Here is a 19227-nt window from a genome sequence, read left to right on the forward strand (position 1 = left end):
TACATTCTGAAAGAATGTGTGCGAGGTGAAATGCCTATGACAAGTACTGATTAGGGTCTCAATTTATGTATGAAAGCTTCATAAACCTATTCCCAATAGCAGCTGCCTCACAGAGAGTATATGGATAGTTTACAAACTTGGATCAAATCATTTGTTCTCTCCGTCATAGCTCGAACGCTGCATAGACATAACCGTGCATTAAAAAATACCTACCTTCTCACCCTGAGCCCTGAAAAAAAAATTTAAAAAGCCACTATGATAATGAACCCCAACCACGGCTATAACCAGGACAGAAGAAAGACACAAACATCTGAAGAAATTGTTAGGATTTCTGATTCCAATTTCCTTTCTTCGAAAAGTGCTTTTGGCAAGATCTGGTTCCCAACCATCCAAGGTCTGTCATTGGACACTATACAAATTAACATGGTCTTTCGTTAGTTATCAGTCGTGTCTAATGTGCTATTCCTAGTTATGAACTTAATGGAAAAAGATGTCCTTCACTGTCCACTGCGGCCTCGGTCCGTAAAATGCGAGTCGAATTGATTGCGAGGTTCTCAAGCTATCGTCTGCGGAATACTTAAATCTACACAGAAAAGACCTGCCCACGAAAGTTAAGGATCTGTTCACGAGCCGTCATCGCTTACAACACGTTCTGCGCCCATCAATCACCCGAAACCAGGTTTGGACCACCACGAAAGTACACCCTAGCACCCATCCGGACTCGACCATTCTGAATGACCGGGTTTCTATCAGTGCCTTTAAAGATACTGATGATGCCAAAGCCATCTGCTCTTGTCCAGAGAGGGAAAATAGCCAGAGATTTGTCCGGGTCCCGCGCTTGAGGGCGAGTTTTTTCTCAGTACCTTCGATCTTTGAGGACTATTTTGTAGTCAGTTTGATCATTATCTGTAATACTAGTACTTTTGGAAAAATTGGCAGGAAGGCTATATGACGGGGATAGGGGCATACCTCAAAGTCCAAGCTTATCCCACCACCTATCAGAGAAACATTGACTTGGGTTCCAACAACTCGGCGAGTAGGAGCATACTTTTTTACAACGACGGTTATTTCCTCGTCAGTCTGGTTAATAACCCAGATGTAGGGAGGAATGCGCCGGACAAAGCGGATGAACTGTCCCAAACTAGACTTCGAATTTGATCGGGTAGCTTCTACATCATACCATTCCCGATATCTCTCCCACTACCAAGCTCACTCTGAAGGCAAGCACAGTCCCTCGAAGTATCCAAGCCCTCATCTTTAGCCCTTTGCGAGACTAACAAGGAGGACCACAACCGGCCTATTACTCTTCTCACCACTCTTATTGTTTTCCTCCTCCCAAGTATTGCCCTCACCTCTGCCGTTCCTGCATCTCCGGCGACTAACGTCCTTCGCCGTGCCGACGAGGACTGGGAACTCGTCATCTACCCGGACGTCGAACCAAGCGGGCAATGCGGCGGGACATCGTCGACAGTCAGTGGACCCGGAAACGGAGCCTGCCACAATTTCAAGACGACTAGATGTGTCGATGTGAAGCTTCACACAGAAATTTTCGACTGCTATTTTCAGTTTAAAACCAATTCTTGCGACTAGGAACCTGCGCACATTATCCATATTCAGCAGGTTCCTGTTTCGAAGGATCATCCGGAGCCGGATGTTAAGTTTGTTACAGTTGTAACGATAAGCCGCCGAGGGTTAAATGAGTGGGAACAGAAAAACGATCTGCTGTTCTAGGAGAGCTGAAGTTCTGTGAGTTGAGCTGGGAGTATCCTGTTTATAATGTTTTCTGGAAGAAAGGATGGGGATATAGGTGCATGCTGTAACATGAGAGCTGTAATCAAGCAGAAGGGAATATGACAGAGATAGAGGGTATGATAGAGATCTCCGAGAATTGGGTTGGTATTGCTCATTATTGCTTAGTCGCAAGATATTGTAGGTTATGTTTGTCTGTAGTAGACAGGTAGGCATTCATAAGGACATCTAAGCATGTTCCCGTTCGTGCCCGAGGCACATGTTCTAGGTGCGGATTAATGTATATTATTAGAAGCCACATAATACCCTACCCTCCATGATCTAACTGACAAATCTTACAAGGGTCTGGCGAGCTGAATGCATCATACCTCATGTCCCAAAACAATCACTCTCTTTTCATGGCTAGCCGTGCTCACTCTCCCCCTCCCCCTCATCTCCTTCTTACCTCTAGGTAAGTTCATTTCTGGCCTGCCATTATAGCCTGCCCACCTTAACGCTCTGAAGCAGCATCTCAACTCCGAAGACAGTTTGCCTCGCTTGGGCCCTCCCTAGTATCGAACATGTCTATCGTTCAGAATCAGAATAGCAAGTCTCACGAAGTCAAGATAGATAGTGGTCAGACAGGACCGACAAAGCAGGAAGCCTCAAACGGTACTTTTACTATAAATCAAGCCTCTTCTCTATGTCCCTCCAAGCTGCACAGCTAACCCGTGATATTAATAGGTGACAAATCCATTAGTATACAGTGTGGGTCCGATGATTCTACCATAAATGATAGTCACACCAATCCCAATGCCACCGAGCAAGCAAATGTCCATGATAACAGCGATGTGGATTGGGAGATAGTCAGCAGCGTGCAGGACGGCAGAAAAGATAAAAACCAACCGTTCCATGGGCATACAGGACATTTTAGCATTGATGCGGGTTGGGGTAAACGGAAACATCGGTTGTATTCGAGTGATTGGAGCTTTGGTCATCATCATCATCATCGTCACCAACATCTTGATGATAAACATGGCGAGGAGGATAGTAAATGTCAGGTGAAATAATGCATGATATTTAACTTTTTTTTATGGTAGTCCTGAAGTTTATTGAAACTGGACCACCTGTTCATGTTCGCGCGGACGGGTGATTACCAACGGGCATATTTCTTTTAGCAGGTCGGGATAGACTAAGCTATTCGAGTGCCTACAGGCTGCCTAGGAACAAATTAATTGTCTAATTGAGATTAAGGTGGCATAAATGGCTCAATCATGAAACATTTTCTACGAAAGGAGCTACTTTATCTTCATTATGAAAGGACTTGTATGCAGTCAGCTTTTGTTTCTGAGAAGACATTATGTACTTATAATGCAAGCTTCATGTGTTCCATCATGCCTTTTGCTGCGTCTCTCCACCTAAAAAAGCTCCATTGCCAGCGTTACCAGTGATTGACTTCCTTCGGGGGCGAGTGGAGACCATTCGCCTCGGCATGTGTCCTAATGTCCGTTAAACCAATTCTTTCCCCGTAGAGACGCAGAACTGCGATGACCTCCTAACTTGGATATTAAAAGTGCAAGGGCCACAACCGTCCCCATATACAGTCGGAATCCTTGGAAATATGGTGAGTAGGTTATCATCTTGAACCTCCTCCACCCACTGATTCTCGCCTCTATCAGTCTCTGGGAATGGAAATGCCTCCCACTCAGTGTCTCTCCATTGGAGGGGTTCGAAGTCTAGTTCGTATATTTGCTTGGACAATTGAAAGGCTTCCCAGACTTTAGCGGACTGCTAAACAACTTTCTCCAGGCCAAGATGGAATTAATTGTGTGTCAGTCAGCAACCTGTAATGGTATAACACAGCATTTCTCACAACTGTCTGTATTCTCGCCTCACATTCTCCTTTCTGTGCAGATGGATTGATGGAAAATAGTAACAACCAGCAGAATGGTTCTTTGTCGCTCTTATTATTGACCAGGCTGGCTAACATCTCTCGGGTTCGACTATCTTCTGGCAAGATATAAGTTGGCTGGAAGATGAATTTTATCTATCTCTACAGCTTGAAAACATAATTCGAATATGCGCTAAGCAGCTAGAGAGATTAGAACCGATTTGAGCAGTGGATAATGCGAGCCTGGGGAGAGGCAGCAGCTGTTCTGGTTACAAGTCCCCCGTTAAGGCTCTGCCACGGGCTGCTTTGATCAGATATGCTGGCCGTCTTTTCCCCCAGGGGCGTGCAATCTAGCGACGAGCCTCGACGAACTCGTTAAGGCACAGTCACTGGTGCTCGGGAGGTCTGTGAAACTGGGGACACAAGCTTGGCTAGTGGAGGACGGTCGGGGTATCCCGAGATGCAACGAAAAAATAGAAAACCACAAAAACATACAACAGCCGGGATTCGCTGGTGGTCCCCCACCCAACTACTAACCGGCCGGCGTGTGGCTTCTGCGCGGCCAGAAGTCGGGTGGCTGCCGCCCGGGTGAGCTAGCGGGTGAGCCGCTTTACAGTCGCGCGACCTTCGGTGAGCTTGGGTGAATGCACAATAGATAGGGTGAGCCGCCAGCTGACGCTCACCCGAGCGCGGGCGACCTCGCGAAAACTTATCCAAAACTGAACCTTAAAACCCACTTCGCTTACCTGCTATACTATCTATTGAATGCCACCCCATTTTTGTTCTTGGCTGCTGGACTTCGCCATAATTGCATTTATTAAATCTAGGTCTTAATCCAGGGGATATTCTCTTTCTATATCTTTCTAAGATTTTCTTTTACTAAAGGATCTACTTACTATTAGAAGTAAGTAATTATTAATAAAGGCAGATACTTCTCTATAGAAGTCTACTGGTTAGTTTACCAGGTTAGAGTTGGAAAATCCAAGCAGAATTAGAGACAGTGAAGATTCTTATATAAGACCAGTATTCTCTAGAGAATAGGTTCTATCTAGAAGTTATTAAAAGTAATACTGGCATATCAGTTCCCTATAAAGCTATGAATCCAGTGCCTGGCTATTAGTAAAATCATAAAATACCTTTAGCTTGTAGCTTGACATTAAGACTTACTTTATTGATCTTGTTAAATACTCCTTTAGGATCAAACGCGATAAGGGTGACTACTTTAGATTATAGCTATACTTGGTCAATCGTGTAGTAAATAATATTCCCAAGAGTACTATTCCCAATGACATATTCCTAATTGTTGTAATTCAAAGAAAGATTGATTGTTATATTGTCTCATCATAAACTTGAGGGTTTATAAACAACATGGTCAACAGATTGATTTCCAATCAATCTATTTCCATACGGAATTTATTCCGTAGATGAAGCTCTATAGTTTGCTTGATCGAGCCTTGGTTCACAACACTAATATGTACTACCAACCACGCCACGCGTTTTCTTTTGTATGGCCCCATACGCGGTTCTGCATGGCTTGAACGCCATGAAGCTTCAAGGCAAACTGGGCTGCCGAATGGCTTCCCTGGAACAGCAACCTGTCAGCTTCTTGCCTGTTCCAATCCTACTACTGGCGTTCAGGCACTTACTATAATTGTTATCAGCATTACTGTAGCTCTAATAACTCTGCTTATCATCATATAGTGCTTCTGGATACCGGTGTTACCACTTATTCTCCTTGATTATTTCAGTAACCCTAACACAAAAAGTCTTATATTAAATTGTCAGAGACCCCTAATTCACGGCCGTATTCTATATGACATATTTTCCTGATCTGCGAGCGGTCGATTGTGGGTTCCAGGACAAAAATTCTCCGAAGCGACCACTGCGTAACTTGAGCAATCTCAAAATTATCTAAGAGTTGCATAACATTGCCTATATTCATCATACAGTATATAATAATCTCGGAAAATAAATTTTCTATTTGCGCGAGCCCTTTAACCAGCCAGATTATAAAAAGCTAGCTAAGAACCAGTAGCTTCTCTGCTTGGTCTGGTCCTGACAGACAAGGCACACTCCCAAAATACCTCCAAATATGACATTCCTTAGAGTCCATTCCTCTCATGGAAACATGAGTAACACTCATCATACCTGTCCCAGCCTTCATCTGCACATCCACACTCGCAGAATTCAAGGAACCTGACATCCCCATCAACGCTACTCATGCAACGGAATAGGGACTGCTTCATGTGTAGCGTGTCAGTTGGCTGTCCGGCTGCTCGAAGTGCTTCCCTGATTTGTTTATCATAATTGTTGTCGCTTGCTATTCCGCATGTTATGCTCATTCTTTGTCTTGCTGAAGCCCTAGCTACTTACCGATGTCCTGCAGGGTATGACCGCAATACCATAAATCACCCCTGCAGTTTTTTGCAGACACATTGGGGACTGCAATAGCTAGAAGTGTTATGATACTGAGGACCTTCATTATGTAGAGCGAGGATTTGGTCTGGTTCGGTGATGTGTAAAGAAACTTCAGGTGGAAAGGAATATGAGGAATATATACCTGGCAGATGACCATTCTATGACAATGAGCATATGCCATAATGATAGAATTATTTTTATTTGCGCAGTATCACATGAGTATGAGTACACTGCCAAGTCAGTGTACATTAACTTTCCCACCTAAGCTAGTCTACTTGCGAATCAAGGGTAGCCCATGCTGCATGAAATGTCGCATTGCAGTGTCTCCAGGATCAACTGATGTTTTTTGACATCACTACTTGGTCAGATGAATTCATATGTCTCTACTGACGTTATTATTTAGTCAGACAAGCTCATATCTGTAACTCCTCACATTACTACTTTGGTCAGATAAACCATGTTGTGTGTACATACCAACATTGTAAACTAGATTCAAGCCAAGAGATTCCGCTCCTGGAATTCCCGCTCGGAGTCTTGGAGTAATAGATTAAAATTTTACAACACTTCATGATGCAATTGCTCACTAGTAAGTATAGTCTTATCTTGCTATAAAATATATTATAACATATGTATTTGTTCCTTCTGTTTAACTATTTACCATCTATTACTCTGGAGTGGAAAATGCAACGCGATCTTTATGATCGACAAGATCTTCCGGGAGGATGATCCTTAGTGGGTTAGGAAGCTTGGTGATGTGGCATCAAGATATCCGTTAAAACCTGTTATGGCAGTTGTCTCAGCTCACCAAGATGCACTCTCAGCTAATTAGTCACAGACCAATCAAGGACGCGATATTACGGTGCCCAGGAATCCCAAGGCAGAAACTGTGTTGGAACATACGGACGTCCTTACGCCGAGGTTACAGGTGAGCTGACCACTAAAAATGCCAAGGGTGACCCCCTAGGTTTTATCGTATTTGGTCTGTACAGAATTTTATAAACCCGACCGTGACGCGTCTATAGCCCTAGCTCACTTCCCCAAAACTACAATCAACCAGAAGTCCTGAGGTTAAATGCGGCCGTCTTTTAAGTATAATCCATCTATATTTTTATTTATAGACATGTCTCTTTCGAGAGAAAGACGGAGATGGATGTTTGTAACAGAAAATGTTGATACTATACGGACCAGACTGTAATTCCTACATCCAATCAGAGAATATATATATATATATATATATCAAGCATGCCGAACATAAACTATACTAAGAGTATACATTATTCTAAACAGACAAAAGCTTTATTGAGAGATTGAGGAATAAAAAGTGTCATGGACAAAGCAATAATTGAATAGATTAATTAGTATATTAATTTGTGTATAACACAAATGATAGAGGGGGCTGATAGCACCCCTAGGGACCAGTTAGAGGCAGTGGCATAGGCCACTGCCTAGGCACATGTGTCTGTCATAGCCAACGGCTCTATATAGACATTAAACTTAATCAATAATAATAATAATAATTTGTATATAGCAGACATTTTCTTTCTTTGATGACCAGCTGCTTCTTTGTAAGTTCAAGTTCTTTTGCCTTATTTTCAAGTTACCTCTGCCGGAGTTTCTCTTTCTGTATTTAGAGCTCTATCTGCTCTTGCTTATCGAAAATCTTCTGTCTTTTCTGTGAATTCAGTTCTTCTGGCTCAATGCTAAAAAGAACCCGTTGGTTGACTTGTAGATGGCTATGTAACAGTTAGAAATTATGAAGTAAGGTATTATTTCTGATATAAAAGATAGGATAACTGACTTAATCTAAGACTGACTAGTTGGAGGAAGGTTTGTTATTGGAATTAACCTAGTCGTTGACTAACTTCTAGGGCACCGAACTTACCCAGTAGTAGATCTGACCTCCAGTGCCTCCAGAATATCCATGTCCGGCTCCACTATATCTGACCTGCGCCTGCGTTTTCGGCTTTCTATTCACTATAATATAAGCTTTAAATATCTAGACAGAGTATGCCACTTGGGTAGATCAGTCATCTACCGGTCTATATGATATGATGGCGATAGTTTGCTTCCATATTATCTGTGCGGTAGGAATGATGTATGCCATACTGGCGTCTGGTTTCGAACTGAGAGACATCTGACAGATCTAATTATTAAGATCTGCGAAGCAGTGGTCAGCCAAGGAGCTAAAAGTAGCTCTATAGAGAAGTGTAGACTGTACATTTTGATAGCCTATAAAAGGGATAATTATTTCTCTCTTATGTAGGACTTATTATGACTTTGCTCTGCTGAATTAGTATAGTTTGTTGCACCGTCAAAGAAAGTAGCTGGAATCAAGGAGCAATGCCTGTTCAGCCCTGCTGCAATGATTGGGTTTCTCTTATACTGGGCCCAGCGTTGCACTGCGGGACTTTCATGGCCCTTAAAAAAATCAGCCTCCAGTATCCTCGCACGGGTATAGGAAAAAAAGCACTTACGCATTAATAACTCGCATAGTTGAAAATATTCTTCCTGGCTTTCACAGTGCACTAAACTGGCCTTTCTCTCCGCAACTCCCGGCCGCTCATTACCGAACCTATAATCTTGCACAAGCAAGAATCTTACTTCACAGGGCATTATGACAGGGGAATAAGATAATATAAAAGAGACACATACACTAACTTGCAAGAACAGCGCGCGGGTGCCGTACTCTCTTCTTTTATTTTTGTGGGCCCGCCTGTCGCAGATCGAATAGCGATTCGGCCTGGTGACCGTACAGGATACCCTGACCCAGGCACAACGAGCAATCGACCGTACCCGGGCGGCCACAAGCCAACCAAATCCACTACCTTAAAATTGTTCTTAAATATAGTTAACTACGGCTTGCACTGACAAAAGCTTAGGCAGACACTCGAGAAGTGAAAGGAAAAGAAAAAGTTCCAGTTGCAATAACCGCGCAGGAAATGGTGCTGGAGATTTTTAGAGAAACCGGCTTAAGCTATTCTAATCTGTAGTGGGAATTACCAATGAGCAATCTTTGTTATTGCACCTATGATCATATATTAAATCTATAGATACTTTATAAAACTACAATACCAGGAAAGGTCCTCAAGAGCTGAAGATTCGCTTAGGGCGGTTACTACTGCCATGCTACTAGAGACATGGCAATTCGACGTTAATAAGTATAGCTATAGTCTAAAAAATAAAGGTGCGTGTACCAAAATTCTTCGAATTAGGAGGGAGAGATAACATGAGCGCGGCCCCGATTTGTATGAAGTGCTTAAATCAGGAATTTCATATCCTCTGGATTTCTGTATAGCCTTGCCTTAACCCCTGCGGAATAATATGCGGTGACCAGTCTGGTTATAGTCGAGGACTACGCATTCATTCCCTGAATAGCGAAGATTAACACATAGTTATAGCATGCATAGCCGGCGCTGGACCCGAAATTCTTCGGGAACACCCGACTGGGGACCCAGGGTGCCCGACACGTACTGCCCCTCTCTCCTCACAATGTTAGGAAACAACCTCCGAATCCTACAATTGAACACCATGAAATCGAGGGCGGGCATGGAGGGAGGCCCTCATCAATGACCATCAAAGCCAAAACCTGGATCTTCTTGTCCAAGAACCGCCAATTACCGCATACCGAACGCATGTGAACCACAGCTCATGGCGACTGTACAAGTCAACGGTGGACGACTCGGTTCGATTCCGAAGCCTCATCTATGTTAACTGTAGGCTTTCAACAGCCGACAAGTGCATTGCGACCACCCAGCCCTAACGGCAATCAAGACCTGGACAGCCGACTCCCAGACCCTGGTCTTTTTCTGTCTATATCCCACCCATACCGATGCACACACCCGACGAGGCATCAGCGGATCCTATCAGCAATCCATGGTACAACCCAGAACACCACCCAAGAGGACAGAAGACCCACTAGCCTAATCTTATCCGGGGACTTCAACCACCACCACCACCACCCAGCATGTGGGAACAACTATATCTAACCTCGATTCATCGAAGACGCTAGCGAATTGATTAACTTCTTTCATGGCCATGGCCTTTGGGGATGCCCACCCCGGGGTGTTGCAACCTTTTGGCCGCTGAGCCGCCCGGGGAGGAACTCCACAATCGACCAGACGGTAACAGACAGACTCGACCTGCTGCTCCAGTGCCATCTTTACCACGACAACTACGGCTCGGATCGCCGGGCTACCTTCTCAGAATGGAATCTCGAAACTAAGCGCAACACCAATGCTGAGCCAAGGAAAGCCTTCGACCGAGCGGACTGGGAGAAGATTGGAACGGACGCGCTGAGCCTTATGGGAGGCCAAGGGGAGCTATACTCAGCCGAGGCGTTGGATGCAACGGTGGAAAAGCTCACCATTACGATAGCAAGCGCGGTCGACAAGCATACACCCGAACTACGACCTTCCCCGTACATCAAACGATGGTTCACCGCCGACCTCAAGAACCAGCAAAACGAAGTGAATCGCCTACGGCGGAAACTACTCTACGCGGGGGAGAAAGGGAAGCCGGGAGGGCCAGGTCTGAGGACTTTGCGAGACGGAGCAGATAACTTTTGACTCTATTCGTAACATTTTTTCCTCGGTGAAAGCGCTCCTTACCGAAGCTCGGGGCAACCTGAAATGGAGTAGACACCCGCGACTGTACTTGGGTGATAGCAGGCGGTTAATAGTTTTATGTAATCCACATGGATCGATGCTTCGGCCATCCGGAGAAATACACTGCAAAATGCCATTGGGCACACTCCGTAGTCAACCCAGGAATCGTTGATATTGTAGGCCCCAGAAAACAACGCTCTTGACCAGGGAACCAGCCGTCCTCGAGAGAGTTAAACATGTGGCTGAAGCCCCCGCAAGAGTGGCAGGTCTGAGGACAGCCACCAGGGGCTCCGTAACCACCGGCAGCATCGCCTTAGGGGCACTTGTGAGAAGGACGGGATGATTTTTTCCAATGCAGGAATGTCACGTTCCAATACAATACTCCAATTAATCATGGTGTCTTATATACATGATGTTTTTTTTTACTTGCATAAGCGTAAGAAGTGGCTTTGAAAAAAGGTGTAGGTCCTATTGGAAGCAAGATAAAAGGGGACACAGGCAACGCTCTATTACGGAATATAGTCCGCAGATGACAGGCGAGAGAATATGATAAACATGATGCTGTCCCGCCAAGGTGTTATCGGTAACCTTCCAATACGACGTTGACAAACACTTTGATCACACTGGTGAAAGTTCCGAGACCGTCGATGGGAGAAACGGATTCCGGACCATACATTTTCATAAAAAAGAGATCTATAGTTCCCTTGATTGCGACGGTCTTCGAAGAGTTCCATTGTGGGGACCGTTCGGCTGATCAGGCCTTTTCAACATCCTCCAGAGCCAATTCTGAATGCTTCGTATCTTCATTGACCAATCTCTTGTCGTGTACTTCGGAAACAGAGAGCGTTCGGAGTTCGGAACGGTAACCAGGGCTCTTCCAAGCCCTCGGTTCATTTTCGTAGAGCTCATTAACCTGCTCAAGTGCCAGTCCCTTGGTCTCATAAACCATGGTGTATACGAAAACGAATGCGATCCAGCAGAAGCTGCCCCAGATCCAGAATACATTGGACTGGGTTGGGCTGAGTGCACCTGTGAGGTATGGAGTAATAAAAGAAAGAAGCCAATTGAAGAACCAGTTCGCAGCAGTGGTCATAGAAAGACCTTTGGCACGCGTCTGAAGCGAGAAAATTTCCCCCGTTACAACCCAAGCGCAAGGGCCAAATGTGGATGCTTTGCGGATGTTAGCAAGGATATCGTAGATCATTATCGTGTTTACTTTACCGAAAAACGAGACGTATATGCAAATAAAAGCGAACTGGGCGCATTGTGAAGTGAAATTCGAGATCGGAGTCGCGGCGCCGCAAGCCGAAACGATGTATTGGGAGATTCCCATCCCAAGGGCCCCGATCAGAAGAGCTGGGCGGCGTCCGAAATGGTCAATTGCCCAAAGGCCTGGAAGCGTCATGACTACATTGACACAGTTCACGATCACCTGCAAGATGAAAGAGTCGGGCAGGCCTTCAACGTTCTTGGCGAAGTAACTCGTACCATAATAGATGATGAAATTGATACCGACCAGTTGCTGGAGTGACTGGAGTATAATTCCAGTAATGGTGCGTTTACCGGTAGTACCCTTGAAGCATTCAATGTACGAAGCAGAGCCAAGGGACTGTTCATACTCCCAGTTGCTCTTCAACTCTGCAAGCTCTGAGATAATATCTGGATCATGGGGATTCAAGCGACGAAGGAAAACCAACGATTTCAGGGCTCCGGCTTCATCGCCTTTTTTGATCAGAAAACGAGGGGTCTCTGGGAGAAAGAGCAGGCCACCAGCCTTTCCCAAGTCAGTTATGGATTCATTCGGATTGCAGTTTGCCAAGAGGGAAAGCTCACCAGAATCATTGCCCATGCGAATTGAATGGCAAGCGGGATGCGATAGCTTCCTGCGATCGAGTTAGTTTTCTTTGACCATTTACCAGCCCGAACATGCATGGGCAGATACCGCTGTCGTTCCGGTGCTGGGTTGCCCAGTTCACAATAGCGGCCAAGAAAAGGCCAATTGTGATGCAGAGCTGGTAGCATCCCACAATTGCGCCTCTGATCCATTTGGGTAGGGTTTCGGATTGGTACATGGGAACTATAAGCAATCAACATTGGATACCTAAGCTGTTTTCGCTGACTTAACACACCTTGGGCGGAAACTAAACCGACTCCGAGACCGGCGAAAAAGCGACCAGCAATGAACAGAGGTTGCGCTGTAGCAGCAGTTTGAAAAGCCACACCGAGATTAAAAGGCAGCATGACCGAGATGATGATTCCCCATCTTCTGCCGGTAATGTCTGCGATGATCCCCGCCGCGAGTGCGCCAACGAACGTTCCAACCGACAAAATAGAAACAATTAGGGAGATGCGGCCTTCGTTAGGATGATTGAATTCATCGAGCCAGTAGGGCATAGTCTGGATACCCGCAATGGTCCCGGTATCGTATCCATAGAGAATGCCGCCAAAGGACGCGAACAAACCTACCAAGATGGCTGGCCACGCGGCTCCCTTTTCATTGGGGGGGCGTTTGAATAACATAGCCGTCGCTTAATGAGTTATCAGATTCGAAATTCTCCAACAAAGAAAGGAGAGAGATTCCCCATGTGCGATAAGATATTGACGAATGCGACAGTGGGCGCAGAGGGATAACAGTCCTAAGTACTTAGGGGCTGGCTGTGCTAACCTGCCAATAATCAAAATATAGACTTGGCGGGAGTTATTTCCAGAGACGCAATCCAAGCCCTGATTCGGGAATTGCGAAGAGTCGGCCTGGTCACCAAGACGGTCCGTGTGGGGTGGATGACGCACTCCAAACCTTCCAAAGAGAAAAAGCAAAGGGGCAAAATGGTGTAGTCTTCGCGAGCATGGCGATCGTGCAAGGGTCCCTCCAATGGCCCATGCCCCTGCCATCCAGGCTTTTCAGAGAGACCAGGGAAATTGTGTGGAGCCTGCTCCGGGCACAGAATCAATTTGGGGCCAAGGAAGTAGATGGCAGGTGTTGAACACTAAACCTACTTAATGATATCTCAGGACCTAAACGCGCCACTTAACGCATTTATTCCGATGCCCCATGATGCGGTACATTTCGCGAATAAACAAAATGCAACCAATTTCTTGCATCATTCAGTTGCGATACGTTCGGAGCCAATGGACGTCTCCATTGTAAGGGCCGCGACGCTTCCCCATGGAGAGATCTCCACACACACACACACGCACACACGGGGAGAGTGTCCATGCCCCACGTAGCTTCTTGGCCAGTCTGCTTTAGTCTTGGCGAGGGTCTGGCTTGGTTTATATGTACCAACCAAACTTGAGAAACGCCAGAACCGGGACATCGCGGTCTTGGCAACCCGCTGACCCAGGACTCCCAGGGAAGTTGGCAATGGAAGCCCCGGTATACGGCACTCCGATAGCAATGATAACAACATGTACAAGGGAAGCAGTACCTGCGGTTGGATGGTGGGGTTTCTATGAGACTAAGTTGATCGCCATGCTCCTCGGTGAATTATCGGGGTATTCTGCGCCCATCAGGGACGGGGAGTGCGGAGACAGCCACCTTAAGTTCCGTGTGGAGCAGGAGAACCTGGCCCCGGTACTTTTCGAAATTGTCTCAAGACTCGAGGGGACTTGTTGGTTGGTATTAATTATCTGTTTTTAGCCGCTTAGTAGGGTTTGTTTACGCCCTCGGGCATCTTGCTATCTGTATAAAGCTATAAAAGACATTGTTGAAAGCCAAAAAGTACCTTGTTCACTGCGCACATTGTCCTCGATACTTAGATGTTGTGGAATACCAGGTAAGATCGTATGAAATGATATCAAAACGATCAGATTAGGATCCTTTATTCAACTTTTCCAAGGCCTATCTAGGTGGGAATCATGAGGCCTTTTTATATGGGGCCTGATTACCTTAGTATTTATCACGGATCGAGGTTTAGACTACAATCAGGGAAGTGAATCTAGTCAGTCATCCGACCCTTTGCCCAGAAGGGCAACACATAGGATCGCGTACGCGATAGCTTCATGTTTTCCTTTCTTCTCTTCTCTTCAGCTTAGTCTCTTTATGATAGACCACCTAATCAACTATTTGGTTCAGCTAGAGTCCCTTACGGTATTCAACAATCCACATACCTCCGCAAGTGGTGAATTCACCAGGCATATGTCAGGTGCCTGCGATACTAGGTAATTTCATGGGCGTATTCCACAATTGGCTCTCAGAAGACTTTGAATACCAAGAGAAAGAACTAGAGCTCAAGGAGCTTCACCGACCAGGTCGAGCATCCATCTCAAGTTAAGAAATTAATGTACTGGAGACTAGCCAATCACCGCGTGTGGGCCTCTCTGTTTTTAGTCGGCAGCACTCTGAGCCCTAGATCCTGAGTCGGGCGGACATAATTCTGCGTGATATCAGTCCCATTGGATATGGACAGGAAGATATATATAGGGAATCAACACATATCATATCCAAGTATTGAAATAGGACATATATAGTTAAGAATAAACAGTAGGTAGTATAGTCACTCGTTAAGAATACCTGGCCAAACACAATACCAAGATGTGATATTCAGACTCTCTCGTGAAAACTGTATTTTCCTGAATGCTGGGCAGATCTAGCCAATGAGGGATGACGGTGAGCCCCGGCGGTAGATTTATGCTTCAAGTGGACTGTGTTGTGGGGCTATGAGTTCCTGCTTAGCACCTTAACCTTATTTGGATGCCTTTCAGTCTGACCCTAAGGATTGCGGATTTTATAGCAGTTAAACTGAAAGTACAGTGGGACAATGAAGGTCTCAATCAACCCTTCATGTACGGTCCATAAAATATCCAGCGTCTCTGTATTCCAGTATTGAATTCTGCTGTTTGATTAGTTCAGAAGCACATATTAATATATGATTAATGTTGGTATTGTAAGAGCGCCTAGAACGTCGGAGAAACACCGGAGTGCCGTGCTTCAGTCAGCTGTCTCAGAACTGTAGATCCTTTGTAAGGTCCAATGCAATTTTACCCCCGAAGGGTTTTTTTCTTTCTGTAGTACTTGTCCCTCTAGCTTGTCTGTAGTTATCTTATTTCAGTATAGATGTTTGATATATATGCTCGAATGCTGGCTCTCTATCTCTGAGCAGGCAGACCGTATACACCGTATATCTATTGCTGGCGATGAATTCCCTGGGGTGTATGAGCATGGAATTAATTAATTGACATCTATGGAAAAGAATGAATCCTTGAAAAATATTCTAATTGACTAGCTTTTCCAGGACAATGATTGTGTATTATAATTTCACGCTATAGTATATCAAAAGAGAATTGCCCAGCACGGGGCGTTAATGGTCTTGGCGGACATGTTGGTCACGAAGCCACGTTTTCATGGATGCGTGATCTGTGTACATCGAGGGCTGCAAAGATGGTCGGGTGGCTTTGCTGACAAATCCACGAGAGAATTGTCAGTTCTCCGGAGGAATTGAATAAAGAGACTACTAGAAGGGCTCCTGGTAAGCTCACAGTCCAATTTTTAATTCCGGTGACACACTTTAGTGTCCGACTCATAAGACGCTCACTTTTCCCCTTTAATTCCAATTAACATAAGAATATATTCATATCTAAATATTTGCTGTAACTTCCAAAATGAAAGATTCTAGCATTGTAATGACAATTGATGTGGGATGTCCTTGGGTAAGTTCTTTTAACACCAATCAATATCAATCTGAAATCACAATTTCATGTGCTTACTATAGATGTGTTACTTAGGTTGGAAACGTCTGCAGAACTGCCTCTCTCTTGTTGAAAGCCTGGCTACAGACCGAACTTCTACAAGGTTTCAAGTGACTTATCAAACAATCTCAATCAACCCTGCGTTGCCAACACTCGGTGTTTCTCGCGAAGAATATCTCCTCAACAAAATGAGTCATGACGCCTTGAACAACGCCCATTCGCGACTAAGAATGTTAGGCGAGGCTGAAGGCATTAAGTACGGCCTCGAAGTGAAAATTGGAAATACAAGAGACGCCCACAGGCTCCTGTATCTCGGGAAGACAAAATCAGCAGAGATTGAGGAACTTCTCTTATCCATTATATTCAGAACCCATTTCGAGGAAGACGGTGACATCACTTCGCATGAGGCTCTCATTGCTTGTGGGAAAGAAGCTGGTTTGGACAAGGTTGAGGTCAGAAACTGGCTGAAAAATAATGGTGGAGGACGTGAAGTCGATCGGGACAACGAAGAAGCAGGCAAGCAAGGTATCACCGCTGTTCCACACCTTCGTATCAATGGCCAATATGAATTGCGTGGTACTCCTGATAGTCAGTTCCTTTTACAGATCCTAACAGATAAATGATGCTTGCCCCTGTCCAAATGTGGTTCCTGCTCAAGGCGGACTGATGACCTAATTGCATTTACAGGTGCCAGTGAATAAGGGGTGGAAAACTATAGCCCTGATTTAATACAGTTAGACTGCGGGTCAAACAAACATTCTACCCCTCTCATACACTTCCTCTCCTCACGCACCAGATTCACATTCCCTTTTTTTGTCACATCACGCTTGCCTAAGTTTCCACAACCCAAGAGATCCACATCATCATCTCTTTTAGCATAAAACTTGATATAGATGGTAATAAAGTAGGCTGTTGGCTATTTTGCAACTACATCTAAAGACATGGATTGTCTTGAAGAACTGTGGAAGGGAAAGCAAGTGGTTGGAAAATGAACAGACATTCAAGTTGCCATTGTGACTATAAGATACAGCATTCTTATCGCCTAGGCCTCTATCAAAGACTATGTAATGGCTGTCAGTGCAAGCACTGCCATTGCTATGGATCAAAATATCCTCGTGTCCATTAAGCATGGTAAAAGGATTGCTGAACAAGATTATCAATATACAATTGATCTAAATAGTGATGCATCCTTACTTCCAACTTGGGATAGACTATCTTCAGGGCGTGATGAGTCAAACAGTAAAGTTTTCATAGTGGTTCATATCAAAACAGCCAATAAGGAAAGCCTCTTACAAGTATAAACATTTGGAATAGAATGTCGCGCCTCGGATAGTGCGAAATTCTACTTCTTTCACTAGCTTTTGTGGTCACCGCTATTGTACCTAAGTTAACCATTAAGTAACGAGAGTTATTGATTGTGAAGAACTAAACTAAGTATATAAATAAGCTACCAGGACTGCACCAAACAGCTGTTTCTTAGAGCAACCAGCAACGAGGAATTATATCCACCTCATTGCTGTGATCAGGTTAAGCCATCAGGAATCGCCCTGAGGGTCCTGGACCATAATGAGCCCTGCAATTTCAGTGTGAGGGCCGTCGAATACACGCAATAGACCGAACATACTGCGCTGAGCCAACTTTGCAAATGTATGTCTTCAATGGGGGCTTGCCAGTACGAAGGATAAAACAATAGTTACGCTTGTCATAGTGAGTTTCAGTCAGGACTATTAAGAACATCTTGCCATTCGAGAATATCATGCGCGAAGCTACCCAAAAGGAACAATATCTTTTATATCGTGTACTGGCTTATGCTTAGAAAGGTTTTGTAAGAAGCTTACTGACTTAGGAATCGCACCGTATTCCGAGGTTCAAGACACCCAATTTCCCATTCCATACAATAACTATCAGTATTAAAAGAAGCAACGTACAGCTGCGCTCAGTAGAGTATTTATTATCACTGATTCTGTGGCATAAATCCATGTCAAATACATTTCAAAAACAGAGTGACAGCTCCTCTAAAGACATGATGAGCAATGTGAACACAGGGTCTTCACAGTGATACATGTCTACTTATATATCAATCCCTGCAACCTGTGACTAACCTTCCAGTCACAAGTACAGGGCTTTCCTTTTTGGGGTGGGTTGCTGTAAACAGGGTCAGACCAGATGAATGAGTGAATCTTCCAGGTATGTAGAACCAATCATTTAAGTTATTTGCCAAAGTTATATTTCAATATCCTATCTTGACTTGATCATATACCTGTATTTTTGATTCAATCATCACCGCTCAACTTGTCAATTTTTCAGATCTTCCTGAGCACTTCTTCATCGACAGTGTTATTCTCCACTCCCAGTCAAACACACTGTTCTTTATCAGTCTGATCCAATTTTCCTAGTTTGATTAAATAACTCACTGGCCTATAGCATTCCAAGCACGTTCTCTAAATAACTCCTACAGTGTCTGAACTCCGTACCTCTAGAGACCCTGATTCCCAGAATTATAAGACCCGCCTTCATGGTGGGGAAATCTCTGCTGATTAAACAAGTAGACCCTAACAAAGATAGCATATTTTTAGTCAGAAGTTTTTGTCATGGAAACTCCTTTAGCATATTTGTTCCTATCAAGGATCTGGATAATGGGATATAGACAAAAGCCCTTACGGAACAGTATAATTTCGACAAGGATACACAATTACTCCAGTATACGGCATGGTGAAGAAACATTCACCCGCAACATGTATAGTGACATACAACATACAATGGCGGACTGCATTGAATTTATTGAGCCAGAAACAGACCGTGTTTGAAATTATCCAGGAACCGAGTAAGTATCTTAGTGATCAGGCTTCATACTAATGATAGGCAGCTGATATATATAGATGTCAATACTTCTGGACT

General features: G+C 44.5%; 5 protein-coding genes across 5 annotated transcripts; 1 reads left to right on the forward strand and 4 right to left on the reverse strand.

Moving 5' to 3' along the window:
* Nucleotides 1–633: 633 nt before the first annotated feature.
* Nucleotides 634–1611, reverse strand: BDW43DRAFT_311997 (uncharacterized protein; the record flags this gene model as incomplete). The annotated part of the gene is made up of 3 exons (XM_032047278.1): nucleotides 634–879; nucleotides 970–1200; nucleotides 1279–1611. 3 exons carry the CDS (start codon nucleotides 1609–1611, stop codon nucleotides 634–636), a joined length of 810 nt encoding a protein of 269 aa, XP_031899449.1.
* Nucleotides 1612–3124: 1513 nt separating this feature from the next.
* BDW43DRAFT_279039 (uncharacterized protein) lies at nucleotides 3125–3793 on the reverse strand. Its single transcript, XM_032042259.1, has one exon. The coding sequence runs from the start codon at nucleotides 3716–3718 to the stop codon at nucleotides 3509–3511; it is 210 nt and encodes a 69-aa protein (XP_031899450.1). The 5' UTR covers nucleotides 3719–3793; the 3' UTR covers nucleotides 3125–3508.
* A 1800-nt stretch (nucleotides 3794–5593) lies between these two features.
* Nucleotides 5594–6120, reverse strand: BDW43DRAFT_279041 (uncharacterized protein). The gene is made up of 2 exons (XM_032042260.1): nucleotides 5993–6120; nucleotides 5594–5939 (listed from the first exon to the last, which is right to left on the reverse strand). The coding sequence occupies exons 1-2, from the start codon at nucleotides 6099–6101 to the stop codon at nucleotides 5722–5724; spliced, it is 327 nt and encodes a 108-aa protein (XP_031899451.1). The 5' UTR covers nucleotides 6102–6120; the 3' UTR covers nucleotides 5594–5721.
* A 4940-nt stretch (nucleotides 6121–11060) lies between these two features.
* BDW43DRAFT_279045 (sugar porter family MFS transporter) lies at nucleotides 11061–13896 on the reverse strand. Its single transcript, XM_032042261.1, has 5 exons — nucleotides 12771–13896; nucleotides 12584–12718; nucleotides 12475–12524; nucleotides 11863–12415; nucleotides 11061–11811 (listed from the first exon to the last, which is right to left on the reverse strand). Exons 1-5 carry the CDS (start codon nucleotides 13159–13161, stop codon nucleotides 11396–11398), a joined length of 1545 nt encoding a protein of 514 aa, XP_031899452.1. The 5' UTR covers nucleotides 13162–13896; the 3' UTR covers nucleotides 11061–11395.
* Nucleotides 13897–16127: 2231 nt separating this feature from the next.
* On the forward strand, nucleotides 16128–17077 carry BDW43DRAFT_107178 (thioredoxin-like protein). Its single transcript, XM_032037844.1, has one exon. The coding sequence runs from the start codon at nucleotides 16353–16355 to the stop codon at nucleotides 16950–16952; it is 600 nt and encodes a 199-aa protein (XP_031899453.1). The 5' UTR covers nucleotides 16128–16352; the 3' UTR covers nucleotides 16953–17077.
* Nucleotides 17078–19227: the final 2150 nt, after the last annotated feature.

The sequence above is a fragment of the Aspergillus alliaceus genome (genome assembly GCF_009176365.1).
Source record: "Aspergillus alliaceus strain CBS 536.65 unplaced genomic scaffold BDW43scaffold_27, whole genome shotgun sequence".
Classification (NCBI taxonomy): domain Eukaryota; kingdom Fungi; phylum Ascomycota; class Eurotiomycetes; order Eurotiales; family Aspergillaceae; genus Aspergillus; species Aspergillus alliaceus.

What these genes read in the sequence shown, in the direction of transcription:
- BDW43DRAFT_279041 (XM_032042260.1), bottom strand. Translation starts at nt 6,101, where the DNA reads ATGAAGGTCCTCAGTATCATAACACTTCTAGCTATTGCAGTCCCCAAT. An exon ending in TCATACCCTGCAGGACATCG is followed by an intron (nt 5,940 to 5,992) that starts GTAAGTAGCTAG and finishes CATGCGGAATAG; the next exon opens with CAAGCGACAACAATTATGAT.
- BDW43DRAFT_279039 (XM_032042259.1), bottom strand. Translation starts at nt 3,718, where the DNA reads ATGTTAGCCAGCCTGGTCAATAATAAGAGCGACAAAGAACCATTCTGC.
- BDW43DRAFT_107178 (XM_032037844.1), top strand. Translation starts at nt 16,353, where the DNA reads ATGTGTTACTTAGGTTGGAAACGTCTGCAGAACTGCCTCTCTCTTGTT.
- BDW43DRAFT_279045 (XM_032042261.1), bottom strand. Translation starts at nt 13,161, where the DNA reads ATGTTATTCAAACGCCCCCCCAATGAAAAGGGAGCCGCGTGGCCAGCC. An exon ending in TCGCATGGGCAATGATTCTG is followed by an intron (nt 12,416 to 12,474) that starts GTGAGCTTTCCC and finishes GACTTGGGAAAG; the next exon opens with GCTGGTGGCCTGCTCTTTCT. An exon ending in CATATACGTCTCGTTTTTCG is followed by an intron (nt 11,812 to 11,862) that starts GTAAAGTAAACA and finishes ACATCCGCAAAG; the next exon opens with CATCCACATTTGGCCCTTGC.